A 17080-nucleotide genomic window follows, 5' to 3' on the forward strand; every position below is an offset into this window, starting at 1 on the left:
TCTTCTTCTTCTTCTTCTTCTTCTTCTCTGAATTGAACATGCTGTGAATACCGCCACCCAGTGCAGGGTAGTGACGGACAGTGCTGTTACACGGCGCAGTTTTACTTTGAAATTCCTCACCGGAACTTACCAACGCCAGAGACTCACGATCGTTAGATTGTGAAGCTATTTTACCTCAGGTGTGAAATGGCTTAATGAACTATGTTTTACAGTGTAAGGTAAAGGTTTACCATAAGTATTCCTGTGCTATGCTATCTTAACATGAAACAGAGGTGTAATTATGTAGCCAGCTATGACCACCAGGGAGCAGGGACAGTATATACAGTTGAAGTCATGAGTCAGACACTATAGCAGGAAAACTTCCGGTCGACAATTTCAAAACAAAGAGATATAATTTCGCACCGTGACCACTGAAGACGGATGATTTTTTTTCTTTTACGTTGCACTACATTTATCACAACAAACAAAAGTGATCATACCTGTGAGTATTTAATTTTTTTTTTTTAACAAAAATTACCTAAATATATATCAATTACCTAATAATATATCATATTCATTTTTTAATACGTATGGTGAAAGAGACGGTGAATTTGGTTTGGAAGTGTGTACCTTATGTGATGTGACCTTTACCCTAGAAAACATCAGACATGGCTGCAGTGAGTTCACTGACATTTTTGACTCAGTGTCTTTATCAGGTATTCTATTTTATAGGTGTACAAATGCAGTACCAAGAATTGGCTAGCAGATGTCATCATTTTGACTGTACCAGATGCTTCAGAACAATGTGGCTCTGTCGCTTTTTGGAAAAACTTAATTTTCCCTATTTATTAGTGTTACTGTCATAATTATACATAATTATAATTATAATTATAGTCACTATTATTTCTGTATCTGTCGCTGTTATCCTTCAATATCCTTCCTTCAATATTCCTGACACTTTATTCTTCAATTCTACACAGGTATCTTACAGTATATTCAGAATTAAGGAGGAATCATTGCTGTTTTTTTCAGCTAAAAAATAAAACCACCAAAAGTACTGAAAGGAGACTAGGCATGAGGATGAGCTGTGACAGAGATGATCATATACACATTTTACACTTTTTTTTTTATTATACTGGTTCACTTTCTTTCCTAGAAGAGCAAAGCAGTCAACTTTGTATACTGGTTTTAAATTCCAGGGAATTTAACACAAGGTGGCAGCAGTCTCCAACCTACTGTACTAAATTATTTTCGTTTCATGTACAGGGTGGCTAAATACTTAGAAGCTAAGTAGGAACTGATTTTTTTTTGTCAAGGACCGTATTCCTCAAGAGGAGCAGCATTAAAACAAAATAAGAGCAATTTAACCATGATACTGTACACCACAAAGTACACCACCACATCGAATCTGAAAAGGAACAGGACACAGATTGTTTCAGTCTGAAGTCATCAGGAACGTTGTAAACCTGATACTCATGATGAGTCACACACTAAAGCAATGTAGATACAAGGTTTTCTGAGAAATCAAAGTATGCAAATTTTCATCAGTACAGCTGTTTTCATTCTTTACAAATGTCAATGCCCTGGGGAAAATGACGTAAGAGCATCAAAGCTTTACCACTCTTAATAATGTCCATATTTAGTCCCGCCCATGGTCAGCGGCAGTGATTTGCTCATTCCTTGAACATTACTAAACTCTGACAAGACTATCAAGTATAGAAATGGGTAACTCAACTATTATGTCTAACAGACTGTGCTTACACTTGCTTGCTGTCCTTAAAATCCTACACTTTTAATTTGGCAATATGATAGTTTTCAGTGCGGTAAAGCTATAAGGTAGTTTCACAGATCACTGGTGAATACCAAGCTTTAAGCAATCCACCATGGCCTGCTCCAGCTGCTGCCACCACTACCACTACTACTGTAACTTCACCATGTTCGTTTCCATCCAGCTCCTTCCAGATAGTTACGTAAAGTGTTTTCATATGAAACACATTTTGGTGAAGTCAGTGGAATGTTCAGTCAATGTTCCAAATTAAATCTTGTGTCATATGGGAAGTCTACAAATCTGCAAAAACAATTCTTTTACTTTTGAAATTACGTACGGCCCAAACTGTGCCAGAGGCTGCTCTCTAATGTTTCAGGCATTCTCAGTTAGCGATTCCTCAACACTGTGAAAGCACTAGGAGGGAGGAAATGTGATGTATAATTTAATATTTTTATCTAGCGTGATTTTTTTTGGCTGACAGTTCGTGCTATTACTTCAGTTGAAGAAGTGCCGCATGGTCAATATCAACCTTTTACTCACTAATAAATTGGACCATTTGGAAGGAAAAAAAAAAAACGATCCCTTTACAAGAGGGGCCCTCTTTGTGCCAGATCAGATTTCAGAGTTCAACAGTCTGAGTCAGAAAGAAGCAAGATTAGTGACTCAGTGTTACTTCCTGTAATCCAAAACGGCCTGTAAGAACCCAGACCCCACAGCACGCTGATCTAACGAAAACCCAGACAAGTCTGCCGCACATGGTCTGCTGTTTTTGTTTTGCTGGACACAACGGGAGTATTTCAGGTCATCGGGGTACACTGCTGCCAGATGGACAGTAATTGGGTGGTATGGCGTTGACTGAGCAGCTGGATGTCTGACTGATGTTGAATATCAGTGTTCATCCTGCAGAGACTTTGTCTCACCATCTCTTTTTTTTTCTGTGCTGACTCTGCTTGACGGAATCAAACATATGATTTACCAGCACTGTACAGTCCTGTTTCTATTTTATTGTTTGTCTTCTATATTTCTCCTCCTCTGTCACGTTACCATCACCCATAATTTTATTTCATTTTACTTTTAATCTAATCTAATGTAATCTGATCTCATTTCATTTATTCTGATTACAGCGCATAAAGAAATGTTATATACATGTAAAGAAATGTAATAGAATCCCATCCAATCTAATCTAATGTCATCTATTATCATCACCCCTTCTCATCTCATCATGTCTCTAATTTAATGTAATCCAGTCTCATATAATCTCTCATCTGAAAGCAAGCAAACCTCATTGCTCTCATCTCCCCGACCTTAATGTAATATAAACTCATTCTGTTTCAGCTCATCTCATTTATACTTCTTCACCTCGTTTCATCTGTAATTTAATCTACTGTGATGTAATCTAATATAATATCATCTCATCCATCTCCAGTCTAATGTTATTCAGCCTCATTCTCATCTAATCACCATTTTATCATGATTCATCTCCTCTAAACTAATGTAATCCCACCTAATTCTACCTCATCTCATTTCTAATCTAATATAATCCAGTCTCATTGTCTCATTTCATCTCATCACATTACATCTATGATGAAATGTAACCCAGTCTTACCTAATTTCACTTAAACTCATTACGTATTATCTCTATTGTAATCTAGTGTAACACATCCCTTCTCACTTCTGTTGTGATCAAATTTCTAATCTGACGCAATCCAATCCCATTTCATATTATCTCGTCCGAAAATTCCTGCTCGGTGCACTGTTTTAAAATTAGAATGCCCCCTTCCCAAGAAAGCTGTTTCATTTTATGTAGAAAATACAGAAGCAAATGAGAGCTGGTTCCCCAAATGATACTTGCGTTTGTCTCACAACAGGAAAGCTACACAAAGGAAATGGTATGTTGTTGTTGTCGATGTTTGTGGTCAAAAGTGTGGTAACGCTGAATGCTAAACATGCGCCATTGCACATGAAAGAATCAGGCCCATCATCTCTAGTAAATGACTGATTCCACATCTGTTCTGTCATTAGCCGTAAAGCACGACAGCAACCTTAATCTAAGGTTTGCTGGAAGTTCGCCTTTGTAGTTTGTCCAAAGGAATATTACTCTTGTGACTCAGAATAGTCAATATTCAACGACTTTCTTAAAAGAAAAACCTACTCACAGCAGGGAGCTGTCTGTACTGCAAGTGTTCAATAATTATATTTATTTTGGCCTAAATAGTCACGCTATTAGGATCCAATGCAATAATTACCAATTATGTACTAGTCATCCACGAGTCATACATTATCTGAAGGTCAGAATTACATCATGCATCTGAGACATTGTGTACGGCTTCATTTATTGGTCTCTATGTTTCCTCTTTTGTTTCTTCTTTGGTTATAAATAGGATTGTTGAACAGAAACCATCATGGAACAAAAATGATTCAGTAACGAAGCTGCTTTTCTTCTGAAATGGTCAATTAAAAAAAAACTACAACTGCCTCCGGGGAAACCACCAGTGACAATACATGCTTGTTGATGTTTTGGTGACATATCTGGTAAACAGACCGTTACTATTCACAATGGAATTTCTGTCAGTTTGCATTTTTTACGAAGATATTTGACAGTTCAAGTTTTTTTTTCTGCGTTTGTGCAATCAGCATAAATGCTGTCTACACAAACTGGCTGACAGAAATGAATAAACTGTATAAACTGCTGTATTTCACTGTGGTTCTGGTCTACAATTAAAGTAAAGAGATTCCACACCTAATGTCATCACTGTGGGGGCACAGGCTCCAAATCCAGATGTTTACTTGTGCTGATCTGTGCTAAATGTTCAACATTGTTTCAAACATGTCACAGCTTTGCGTCTCAGCAAATCCCACACAGGGCAACATTATTATTCATATAAACTATGCTGGAAAGTGATGTGTGTCTGCCTTGGACAACATTCTCTGCAAGAAACTTATAGTTATTTCACATAATCATGGTCTAGTCAGCAGAAAAAAATGGGAAAGTGTATTTTCCTCTTCTTTGTAGCCGTTGTCTGAACTGTGTAACCCACAGTGTTTATAGTGCAAACACTCCTCATCTGTTTTTAACAGGCACCATAGTCTGAGGCAACTTCAAAGCTGAAGTCTACTTATAACAGAGAAATGAACTGGGGAAACCCATGCCAACACAGCCCTTAAAAGGCTCCTGACTTAACATATTTACATTCGTACTTAATTACCCAGAATAACCTGTGACGTTACTGGCAGTAGTGCAGTTAAAATAAGAGAAATCCTGTGACTGCTGGACTACTACACCACATACTTTCCCCAGGAATGGAATGCTGTTGCCGCTGCTGCTGCTGCTGCTGCTGCCGCTGCTGCTCCCAAGTCAGATAGAGGGAGGAGGTGGTTTTCTCTGAGTTAATACACCTTTTTTTTTTTTTTTTTGAAGACCTTGTAGTGCAGACCTGACTCTGAGAGAGTGAGCAGAGGGCTGAGGAGACAGAGAGCAACAGGTTTATGATTTTCCTTTTGAAACTTACGAGATTTGTAGTGTGACTTTGTACAGATTCGTTTTGTAAAGTAAGCAAAAGCGGTCGCCAGCAGTATCTATCTTCTATTTATGGCCTCCCCCCCCCCACCACCTCCCTCCCTCCCTCCCTCCGGCCCCCCCCCCCTTCCCAGACTGACGTCAGCAGAAAGTTATTTTCATGAATGGAGGGGGCGGTCACGAGGAATCGGTGACGTCAGTGCTTGCGGAAGCAGAGCGTGGAATGTTGGTACATTGTTGTTGTTTTGTAGTTAATTTAGTGCGAGGATACACCGTTGCCCGTCGGCCGGACGCTTTACACCAACTGTGTCAAGTCACTGCGTCGCCTCCATCAGGAACCTACCCCGCCGCTTTTTTTTTACGCATTCCGGCCCCCGGTCCGTCCACAGAGGTAAGGTTGTTTTGTTTGTTTTTTTGTTGTTTTGTTTTTTTTTTTTGTTTTTTTTTTTTGGAGATGTTTTTGACATTCCCTGTCAAACTGGTGTGAAGTCTCTCATGGTGACATATCGGAGCATGCAAGACGGGCTCATGTTGCGGCCACGCATGTCCACCGTGTCGGACACAGCCTCGGTTTCGATCCCCGGTTAGTATGAAAGTTGTTGACTTTGTGGATTGTTTAGTGCGGACACGTGTTGTGTTGGAGTAACACAACACAATGATCCAGAAAAAAAGCTCGGTATAGTCGCGTAGAAGAAGTGAAAAAAAAAACAGGCAAAAGCGGTCAAAAATAATTAGCTGAAGTTAGTGTCTACTTTCTTTATTTCTGTTTTGCCGAATTCCACTCATTCGTATAAATATGTTAATGTGACAGTGAGTTAAGGCTTTAAAAAAAAATGTTATAAAGTTGACAAATTCTATAACGAGCACAGAAAATGTGAACATTGTGGCGTATTCAACACAAGTAGGCTAATGAGAAATGTACTGTTTTGCCCAGTTAGATTCAAATCGACGTCAGTGTGACAGTCATAAGATTATAATGTTAAGATGATGTTACAGAAGGTAATAATAGCATATTCCTACCGAGCCCCCGTCATTAGAAGATATAAATAGTGTTTTTTGTTTTTTTGTTTTGTTGGTTGAGGTTAATTGTAGCCTGCTTTCTCTCACTTCAATGAGCTTTCAGGGGGGAAATGGAAGTGAAATACACTCAAGTGGCTGGTCTGTTGGAACAAAATTATACAAATCATTTTCACATCCTCCTTTGATTCTTGCACTGTTGCTCATTCCAAGGCGGGATTTATCACAGGCTGCTATAGCTAATGCAAAAATACCAGCCTGCTTTTGACATTGGAAACAACACGTGGTCTGCATTTTAGACATGTGGGACAAAGGGCACGATGTGAAGTGAGACCACCGGGGCGGACTAGCCTACACAGGAGAAACAAGCAGTCACTGAACAGCAGCAGAAGCGCATATTTCCACAAACAGTAAATCACCCTGGAGACAGAGGAGCCTTTCTCTTATCGTTCTGCTATCATTTCTGGCCAACATAAATCTTTATGCTGCAAGTGAAGATAAGGAAACTGTGTCCTGAGAGTACTTTTTTTTTTTTTTTGGGGGGGGGGGGGGGGGGGGTAATTACCTAATAATAACAACAACAACCCAATTTTCCCTCAGAAATATCACTGCTCCCTTTCTTTTATGTTTGTCATGTGCTCTTTATGGAACAACGTGGACTTTTGACCTTTTAAGACCATTGTGATTAATAATTGGAAAATATTTGTCTTTGACTAACTTGTTCCACTTAGATGGCCACAAAGTTGTCCCCAAGGGGTGGGGTGGGGGGTGTTCTGATTCACTGCTGTCTGTGGTCGGCGCACAGTGTCACTGCTTTCAGAGGGGCGGTGGGAGTGGATGCACTCCTCTGTCATGAGGTTGACATGTGGTTAAGTCTCCAAAGTGATGATGTCTTCTCTGCATAGAGAAGTTACAGTGGCTGACTCATTCTGCCACCACAGTGGTGTGTGACAGTGACGAGGCACTTTGGGAGAAATTCCCATGAAGACACTGGATATATTTCACTTGTACACCATCTCTCATTTTACTGCTCTGTGGTGATTAATCAAAGGGACACAGAAGGCAAAAAAAACGTTATTATGGTGGAGTGTTGTGAAAGTGAAATAGCTGTGGTTAGTGATGCGATGACTCACAGGGGACACGTTCGCTGTGGTGTGTTTTGCTCCTTTTACTGGAAAAAATATGTAGAGTTTAGATTGTTGACTCTGGAAGCTGGTGATTTTATACACAGCCGAACATGGCAAGCAGAGTGCACACAGGCTGTAAGAGTTTTATTGTGTCTGAGACTGCTCAGTCTGCCACCCACGGTGATTTGCATCCTGTCCCTTCCTGCTTTTCTGTCAGAATGCCTGGATCTCAACCCGCTGATTTCACCTCACTGTGGTCACAGGTGTGGCAAGTGTCAAGCTGACTCATTTATTCATTTTGTGTGATCGTGTTATTGGGAATTCCTTGTTCATTCTCAATGAGGCTGACTTCCTGATTCCACGGTGACTCAGTAAACTGCATGTTGACAGCAAAAACACAAACAAACATGCAACAGCTCCACAACATGCAAATGTATGGTTTTGCTGTCACATCCTGTTGTGCCACTGCCTGAGCCAGCTGTTTTGAAGGAGAAGCACTGAAATCCGGATAGTACTGGATTATTATTAGCTGTGTTTTCAACTTAAGAGCTTTGGTTTGTTTTGGTATGCCAGGCTGGAAAGTGAAATGTGATGTAATGTAAGCTATTGGGGAACAGAATATTAATATTTTCCCCATGCTTCCCACATTATTAGTTACCAGGTGGTAAAAAGCTGGATAGGTATGTCCTTTTTTTTTTTTTTTTTTTTTTGCATTCTTGACATTTCCAGTGTCCCAGTGTCCCTGTTTGGGAGATATTCAGAGTCAGATATTCGTCCGAGTTCTCCTCCCTTTCCGCACAAACGTTCCGGTGCTCATGCCAACCATTTCCAAGGTTCTCTGTACTTTTCCTTCCTCCCCATGAAACAACGGGATTTTCCAGGAAACGTCAGATCGGGAGGGTGTGATTCCCTGCCGCTGGTCGTCGCTTTTACCAGTAAACAGCATGACTCACTGCTCAGCTATGCTCTCCATTTCCTTCACATAATATCCCACCAAATGTGCTGCGCTGGAGAGAAAGAGCAGAGCGAACGTGTGCCCCAGTCGGTCGAGAAATCTCTGCACCTCCCTTAGAAAAGTGCAAGAAAAGCAAGAGCTTTGTGAGAGGAATGTATCAGACTGTCAAGGGTAAATGCTTCACCTACTACCAAACCGAAACAAAAAAGAGAAGGAAAACAAAGAGCCCAGACAAGCCAGCTCTGCATTTATCACCAGACCATGAGCACACAAGTCTTTGATATGCTGTTTATTTTAGGCGAAGGCCGGGCCCCACAGTTACCTGCTGTAACTGAAGTGCAGCCTTGAACTTGGCCAGATGCCTGACTTTAACAATGTAAACATTTGGCATCAGAGAACAAAAATGTACACAGGTTCATATGGAGTTAGTGTATACAGAGTTTCGCCAATTTGTTCTTTAACAGTCGTGGATGTGGAATCCAGCCTGTTCTTGTTTCCCTGGTTTCTGTCTTGAATAGCGTCGGTTGATCTTCAAAGAAATGTGTGCACCCAAAGAACAAAGTAGCAGCTTTCCACATCAAATAAAACCCTGGCCTAACAATTGAGCGTAACAATGAGATGTTAGTTGAGACAGTTGGTTGAGAATTACTCTCATGTTATCCCCCAGAGGAGCATCTATTACAAATGAAACATTATTGTCTGCTATTAGAGAAAAGTAGACAAGAAAAATGAGAGATAGACCGTTTTGTTTACAATCCCTCCATCAAAGAAAGGTGCTGAACTTGCACACATGTGCACACAGGCTGCCTTTGATTTGTTTGGGCAGGCGAGAGAGACGAGCGACTCCTCTAAATTCCAGACATTTTGTGAATTTTGCAGCCGTTGTTTTACAAGTGGGATCGTCTGAACTCCACCCCCATAGCTGAGTGCATCGCGGGACGTATTCAGACTGCATGTTCCCTCTCTCGCCGAAGATATGCCTCCGTGCATGTGAGGCTCTGCACATGTGTGTTCACTCAGGAATGTGGTTTTTGTTCTCTACCCGCCATCTGTGGCTTTTCTTTCAGGGTGTTTTTTCGCCGGCTCCTTCTCTCACTGTTATGGAAAAACTAATAGGAGCTGTTTTCTGCACTAGAATGAGAAGCCATTACTTGTTGTGTTTGTCTCGTCTGTGAGACAAAATCATAAAGAGGGGATTTTGGCTGTGTAACATAATTGCTGTTTTTGCTCTTTTGGCATAGTGATCAGGAAAACCTTGTCCCTGTGTGAGTTGCAAAAACATAAGCACATGCCTAAAGAATTTCAGGGAAACAACCTGGCCTCCTGGTTCGAGCTGGAGGCCTCTTGTATGAAGAGAGGGAGGCCCCACACCACTTTTCCATGATTTTCACATGGAATATACCCAGGGACCCCCTCTGACGCAATACACTTAAATCAGGCCGTTTAAGCCAGTTTGCTGTCGAAGAATGTTTTATATGAGTTCTTCATCTTTATTTGAAGCTTCTGAAATTGTAATTATGCAATTCTTTGCTGCATGTTTTGCAAAACAAATCAAGGACATCAGAGAGAGCAACAGATGTTCTCTAAATCTCTTAGCAGGAGTTTATGTGGCTCTAGGTTTGTTTTTTTGTTTTTGTTTTTTTTTCCATCTTTCCGACACATTTGCTTTCACTCAGCATCTGCAGAGTCCCGTGTTAGCAATACTTGTAGCCATATGATGTGGGAACATGATAAATATCCCAAAAGGAACAGCCACACCCAGAGTATTTTCCTCCATGAAAGCTGCTGCTAACAGGACTGCAGAGAATATTTGCCCTCTTACAGAGGTATCGCTTATCGCATGCTCACTTAAATTGTTTAGTTGGCAGAAATTTGTGTCAGCACTGTGGGCTAAATATATCCACCAGAGTTAAATAAGGGCATAGAGCAGCTCAGGAAAGCCCAGTGTAAGAGGATCCAACCAGCCCTAAATCGATAGACTACATTGTCTCATAGCAAAAATACATCAGTGACTATAAAGGAAAGTATTTCTCTGTGACACTCTATCTCCAGGAATTTTCCACATGCATATCCACGGCCCTGTAAAGTTCAGCATAACTGTAAATGTTGTGCTGATGTGATGATCTGTTTTAATGTCTATGATGAGGAGGCAGAGTGGAGTGGACTGTGTCCCTGTGGACTAGAGAGACATCACATAAATCACGGGAAGTAACAGGATAAAGAGGGAGACCACTGATGAATATTTTTTAATGATTTTTTTTAAAATGTGCAGGGTACCTTTAAGATATCAGCACAAGCTGGTCCTTCTTATTTGCACTATGTATAGGCTGTGTTGCGGTTATGAATGAGACTTGTTTATCCTTTTGGTGACCATGTGACTCACACTCCCACGCCCATTCGCAGGGTGTTTCCATGGCAGCAGTCGAGCATGGAACAGTGCACTCGTAGTCAGGCTGGGTCTGCAGGTCCTGAAATGGAGCCTTGGGGGGATGTGTGCCTCTCACAGGATCACAGCTCAGCGCTCTCGCTTTTTTTGGCCGTGGCGGCAGTCTGGAAAGCATGTGCCTCACTGTAATGAGTACTGAGGGGCTCTTCTAAGAACTGCCCCGGCAAAAATCGCACAGGCAGAGAGCTTAAAAGCAAAGTTCTATGGAGACAGCGAGAGAGATGCTGCCTGTTTCTAATCTTGCTTGGTCTAGTGAACTACATTGTCAGGGCTCCCTTCCTCTTACAAGTAAATAAAGGCGCGCTCCAGCGCTGGTGTTTGATGGTGTCGTGCTGCCCTCTCCTGGCCTCCGTGGCACCACCATCACACAAACACAAATATTGACACATGACATAACTGTGGAATGTTGTTGTGATGACTGTCAAGTGAAGTTACAGGAGAAGAAGGACCAGATTCAGGGTCAGTTTTTTCTCCAATGCTGTACTCGTGTGTCTGCAGCGTACAATAATATGCACAGGTGGAAGGAGTGTTCAGATCTGGTGCTGAAGTAAAAGTATCAGTACAGCTATTTAAAAGTACTCCAGTACAAGTAAAAGACCTGTATTCAGAATCTTAAGTGACAGTACAGCAAACTGTACTTGGAAGTAAAAGTAAGAATACTCATTATGCAGCACATATCACCTATGAGTGAAATATTCGTGCATGTTTTATTATTACAGATGCATTAATATGTAAGTAGCATTTTAATGTTTTAAGTGGTCACAAAGAAGCTTATTTTAACTCTGAACTAGTTTAACCTGTAGCAATACATGATATTTAAGTATAAGGGGCTCTTTTGTGTGTGTAAAAAGTCCAATATTTCCCTTTAAATCCCTATTAAATGTATTGGAGTATAGACATAGGACAAAAATGGAAAACCTGAAATATTCAAATTAAATATGTGTATGTAAATTGTATGCAAGTACAGAACTTGAGCAAACAATAATAATAAATTGTTTCACTTAAATGAAGTTATGTAGTCACTCAGTTTCTTCTTCTCTTTACTTCTCAGAGTGTCTTCTGTGAGATTCTGGCCAGTTGTCCGCATGCAGGGAATGACGACTCATTTTAAGACGAGCAAAGCTTTAAAGGTAAGTGTGAGGAGTCGTCTTATTGGACTTCTGTTAATATGCAGTCATGCTCCTGTTCCTCACGCTCTGCTCGTGTCCTGCAGGTCAAGAAGGAGGCGGGCGAGAATGCCCCAGCGCTCAGCGACGATGAGCTGGTGGCCATGTCCGTGCGGGAGCTCAACCAGCACCTGCGTGGGCTGACCAAGGAGGACGTCGTGCGGTTGAAGCAACGGCGACGGACCCTGAAAAACCGGGGCTACGCCGCCAGCTGCCGCATCAAACGCGTCACCCAGAAGGAGGAGCTGGAGAGACAAAAGACAGAGCTGCAGCAAGAGGTGGACAAGCTGGCCCGCGAGAACGCCAGCATGAGGCTGGAGCTGGATGCCCTGCGAGCCAAGTATGAAGCCCTGCAGTGTTTTGCCCGGACTGTGACCCGCGGGCCCCTCTCACCGGGCAAGGTGGCCACCACCAGCGTCATCACCATCGTCAAGTCCGCCAACCACAACAACTCCAGCCCGACCCCATTCTCAGCACCCTCCTAGTGTTGACAGGACTGGGCTCTCCTTCTCCTGCCTGGTCCTTCCCGGTTCCCGACCCAGCCTGAACCCGCTCATCCTGTACTGAGAGGACGCTCAGTAGTTAAGACTGAGGGATGGAATGGGGTGGCAAGCTCTATGTGATGTTATGCTGAATTCACAACTCCGTCTCCCTCCTTCTGTCTCTCTTACATGATCTACATTGTCTGTGCACTGTGCAAATCCCCCTCCCAGACCTCCAGCACCGGCAGGGTAATGGGCCTCTGTGACCCTACGTCCCTGACTGATAGCAGAGATTTGCTCTTACTCCAGTGTGAAGAAGTGTTCTACATGCCTTAATGTGGCAGCAGCGGCCTAGGACAGCTTTGATACTTATTGCTATTAAGCGGAAAACCTGAGAGATTTATATGTATATGTGACAGTGAAGCTATTTACAAAGCCTTTGCCAAATTGAGCCTTTGGGGCCATTGCCTTAAAAAGAACCTATGATTAATCTGTAGAAATTATTATCTCACATGCAGTTTAACACACAGAAGATCCAGCTTTGAGGTCAGGTGGACATCTCTTCATAGCCACAGTTACCAACGGTCTCCAACCACATGCCTTTAAGAGCCAGCCAAGCACAGCACCGGATGCTCTCACTGATATGTTCCTCTTCTCTTTCACAAGGTACTAAGCAGTAAAAATCACCTGTTGTTGGGTCTTTGTGGTCTGTTTGGAGCTCTGCATTATGCAGCACTATGACCAAGGGCTCTCGTGGTGATACAGCATTGTTTATATTTCTGTCTGGGTTATGCAAACTTTTGCTCAGTGTTCACTCATGGCAGATAGTTTATCTAGTGTCTAGGAGCTATTGTGAGAAAATAGTCAGTACTCTCCAGGAAAAACTTATTTTGCAGTTATGTTTTTCTTTTGTTTGAGAACTTTAAAACTCCACCATTAGGCCAGAAATCGTATGCAAATCTTTGCTTGAGTATACAGAAGAGGGTCTTTTGTGCATTTTTTGCAACCTACTTGCAGACTCCTGCATCAGGTCTGCGTCAGGTAGATCAGATCTCAGAGCAGCATATCTGATGCATCCTAAATTTGCTGTCATAATAGCTCAGCCATGAAACGTGTGATTTGTGCTATGTATCTTGGGTAAGAAAATGTTGAATTTGTCAGTGGGGCTGAAAAGTGTTGTGCACAGTGCCATGTTGTTACAGACATTGGAGGCTGTTGGGAAGGTGCTGCGTGTGTTGGTAGCTCTGTCTCTCTAGGAATTATTCACAGTTTCTGCTCATAACATTTTGAAATGCATTAGAGCCGGATCATACGTGATTTCAACAGATATGAAATTCTATTTGATTGAACAGGTAGACTTGGGAGGACTAGAATGTAAAAATTGAAAAGTGATTAAGGATCATTTTGGGCCAGATTTGTTTGGATGCAGCAGATTTGACATCGCCCAGTGTCTCATTATATAGCACTTAAAGGAAACTGTTACGATACAGTATAAAAGAAAACAATTCACAGAGAAAGTGAGTCCTAGAATTAGAGATGACGACAGATAGAAGCTATTCTCACATTTCTGAAGTTACTGAGGCTTAAGTGCATGATAATTAATTGTGGTGTGACCACATTTAGCCTTATGTAACTGGGGATGGTATACTCTCTGATATGTATGCCACAGCACTTACTGGGTGATGTTTTGCCTCTTTCCTTTATGTGCCACTCTTTGGTAGGTAATCCATATTGGATATAGTGTATATATGAGAGCGGTCCTTACAAGTGAAATGCAGTTCAACTTACTTCCTGTATATTACAGATTACAGAAATGACAAAGCTCCCACTGCCTCCGTTGTTACTTCACATTGAGAACTCCGTCCAAATAGAAATCATTCCTACTGCTGGGTCACGAGCAGTGCTGCTGCCGGTGTTGGTAACTCTGAAACAGTAGCTATTTACTTTGCTTTTGACACACTCTTCTGCAAGAGAACTCCTGACGCCCATCTCTAGAAACAGTGGTGTCAATGACAGCTAAATGCAGTAAACACCTTTCTCCTGTTGTACGTTTTGAGATATTTAAATATGAAAGTCACTTGAAATAAAAAGCTGTTCTTACCGAGGATCCATTCCTAATTCGGAGTGAAGTCAATAGAGATTGTTCATGTCAGGATTTTCTCTTGGCTAAGAGGACATGACTGTTCTTCCCCTGTTCTGTAGCTGCAAAGAACAGTATGGGGAACTTTGCTGCTGTACAACCTGCTGTGATTTTTAAGCAGGGGCATTGCTGTGTTCTTACTCTCATTTTGTATTTTCACTTGGTTTCTATGTTGATACAACCTATGTTCTTTCTGATACTTAGTTTTATATGCATATACAGTATATAAATATATATATATATTACATATTTTTCTATATTTATGTCTTTTGCTATCCTGGGAGTGGTGTGATTATGTAATCATTCTTTGAAGTCTAACTATGTTGATGCTGACCTTTTTTCTGAAAAAGTTGTATTCACATTTACAATGAGAAAACTATTCTCATAACTTAAGTCTTCTTTGTGAGTATTTATACCCCGTGAATAGTTCTTCTCAGCACATTTACTTTTTGTCTAACCCATGATTTGGACAGACAGTGACTAGGGTTACATACAGGCTGCAGCTAATTATTTCTGATCGGTCAAGAATGAACTGTTTAAAAACGGGGAAATTACATTCTGACTGCTAGTTCACACTGTTAGTAAAGAGCACATGTCATCTTCCATCATAACCTTTATAATATTGGGGTGAAAAAAAACCCCCAGACCATTTAAATGTAAAGAAGAAAGTCAAATGTCTATGCAAAGAAATTCACGTTTTGCTTCATTTAGCTGGAAATTTATGCCAAACATCTACTTTAGCAGAGATACCAATGATCTAAAAAAAAACACTGAAAACTATTTTAAATAATTTAAGAGGAGCAAATTGGTCTGATGTGATCAGATTTAAGACTGGGTCATTTGGACTTAAGTTGAAGAATTAATGAGAATACTTCACTTAGAAAAAGAGAAAAAAAAAACCCTTGAAATAAAGCGTTAGCCTGCATGTAATCCTAGTCAGTCATTCGTGGACTCTAAGGTAGAGTTGGTATACCTTTCTAAAGATGACAAGTGATTTAATTTCAAATGATGATGATGATGATGATGATGATGATGATGATGATGGTAATGCTTTTGTAACCGCTAAAAAAAAAAAAACCTTACCTGAAAGTAAATCCAAAGCTGCTACAGACTGTCCGCCCAGACCTGTTAAGTTAAAGGTCACTGAGTTAGAGGAATTTATAAAAAACACAGTACATGTTTACAAAAGTCATTTTTCAACACATTACCTTACAAGACAATACTGCTCAAAGCATTTTCTGAGAACATTACAATAACCTCTTGTGGCAAAGTTTCATGCTGTTTTGCCTAAATGAGGCATTGTTTTCATTTTAGCACTTATTACTGTGTTTGGATCTGAGGTGAACACACCTAAAAAAAAATACTCTAAAAGTATATATTTCTGTACTGTGCCACAATAAAAGACAAACCTGTCTGCAGGTGAATTTAGTTCTGCTGTTAAACCTACATCCAGTGTGACCCAGCAGAGGTCCGTTCATGCTCTCAAACACATGTTGCTCTGAGGTTATCTTACCACAAGCTAACAATTTACATTTTCTACAAGGCACTTTTTTCACAACAAGAAATGCAGACCTGCAAAAGAAAATCTTATAACTTTAAGGATTATTATGCAGAAATTAATAGTTAAGGATGAAAAGAGGCATAAACATTACCTTCCATGAATGTTTACTCAAACTGGTCTGAACAGCCTTCTTTCCTCCCCTAAGCTGAAGTGAGTGAAGCTTGTTATATCCAGGAGCTATAATGGAACCGTTTAAAATATCAGTGGTTATTCTACATTTTTATATGAACCGTAACAATGCAATAGTATGTGCAGAAATGAGGTCGCTTGCATATCTTGACTATTCAAGGTTATGAGTTTAAAGTTTCTTCCTGAGAACATGCCTTTGAGTAAATAAGCTTTCACACACAAGCGTCGCCAGCCCTACAAGCTACAGTACTTTAACTTTAGCCGTGTAGAAAGTCCGTTTTAGAATTGTAGATTGATGAGATTGTTTGTGCCTATAAACTAAGAAAAAGCTCCACGACAGTGGGAATGGAGCATGTGTATGGATTACATGGCTGTGGGTGAAAAAATTGATGAAATACATTGAATGTTAGTTCAACAGCAGCAGTTTCTGTGTTAAGGTTGTACATTAGAGATAAATGGACTTCTTTGTTGTAGTCTCATGAGTGACTGTAAACAAGGACAGTAATAAGGCAGCATAAACTGAGTATGTACCCTTCACAGCTTGTCATTATTCTGCTCATATATATTTTATATTTATTTCATTGATTTGTGTAATTTTATTAAAAAAAAACACCTAAATTATTTTTATTTTACATTCATTTATTTACATGTTTTCTCAATGAACTACCCTCATGTACAAATAAAATCTGTATTTGTTTCTGCTCTGATTTAAAGGATGGTAAATTATTCCTATAAATAGGTCTGCTGTGTCTGTTTTTGTACTTTCAAATAAAGCTTTTTTCCCTCCCCATCT

At 40.6% G+C, this 17080-nt stretch overlaps 1 protein-coding gene across 1 annotated transcript; it reads left to right on the forward strand.

Moving 5' to 3' along the window:
• The first annotated feature begins 5487 nt into the window (after positions 1 to 5487).
• On the forward strand, positions 5488 to 17076 carry mafk (v-maf avian musculoaponeurotic fibrosarcoma oncogene homolog K). The gene is given in 4 exon segments (XM_071471083.1): positions 5488 to 5553; positions 5555 to 5655; positions 11861 to 11939; positions 12023 to 17076. Coding segments are annotated over 4 exon segments (684 nt in total). The 3' UTR covers positions 12461 to 17076.
• The last annotated feature ends 4 nt before the right edge of the window (positions 17077 to 17080 follow it).

Source organism: Trachinotus anak, unplaced genomic scaffold (assembly GCF_046630095.1).
Source record: "Trachinotus anak isolate AG129_WGS33_773 ecotype Australia unplaced genomic scaffold, CSIRO_AGI_Tana_v1 ptg000003l, whole genome shotgun sequence".
In the NCBI taxonomy this organism is placed as follows: domain Eukaryota; kingdom Metazoa; phylum Chordata; class Actinopteri; order Carangiformes; family Carangidae; genus Trachinotus; species Trachinotus anak.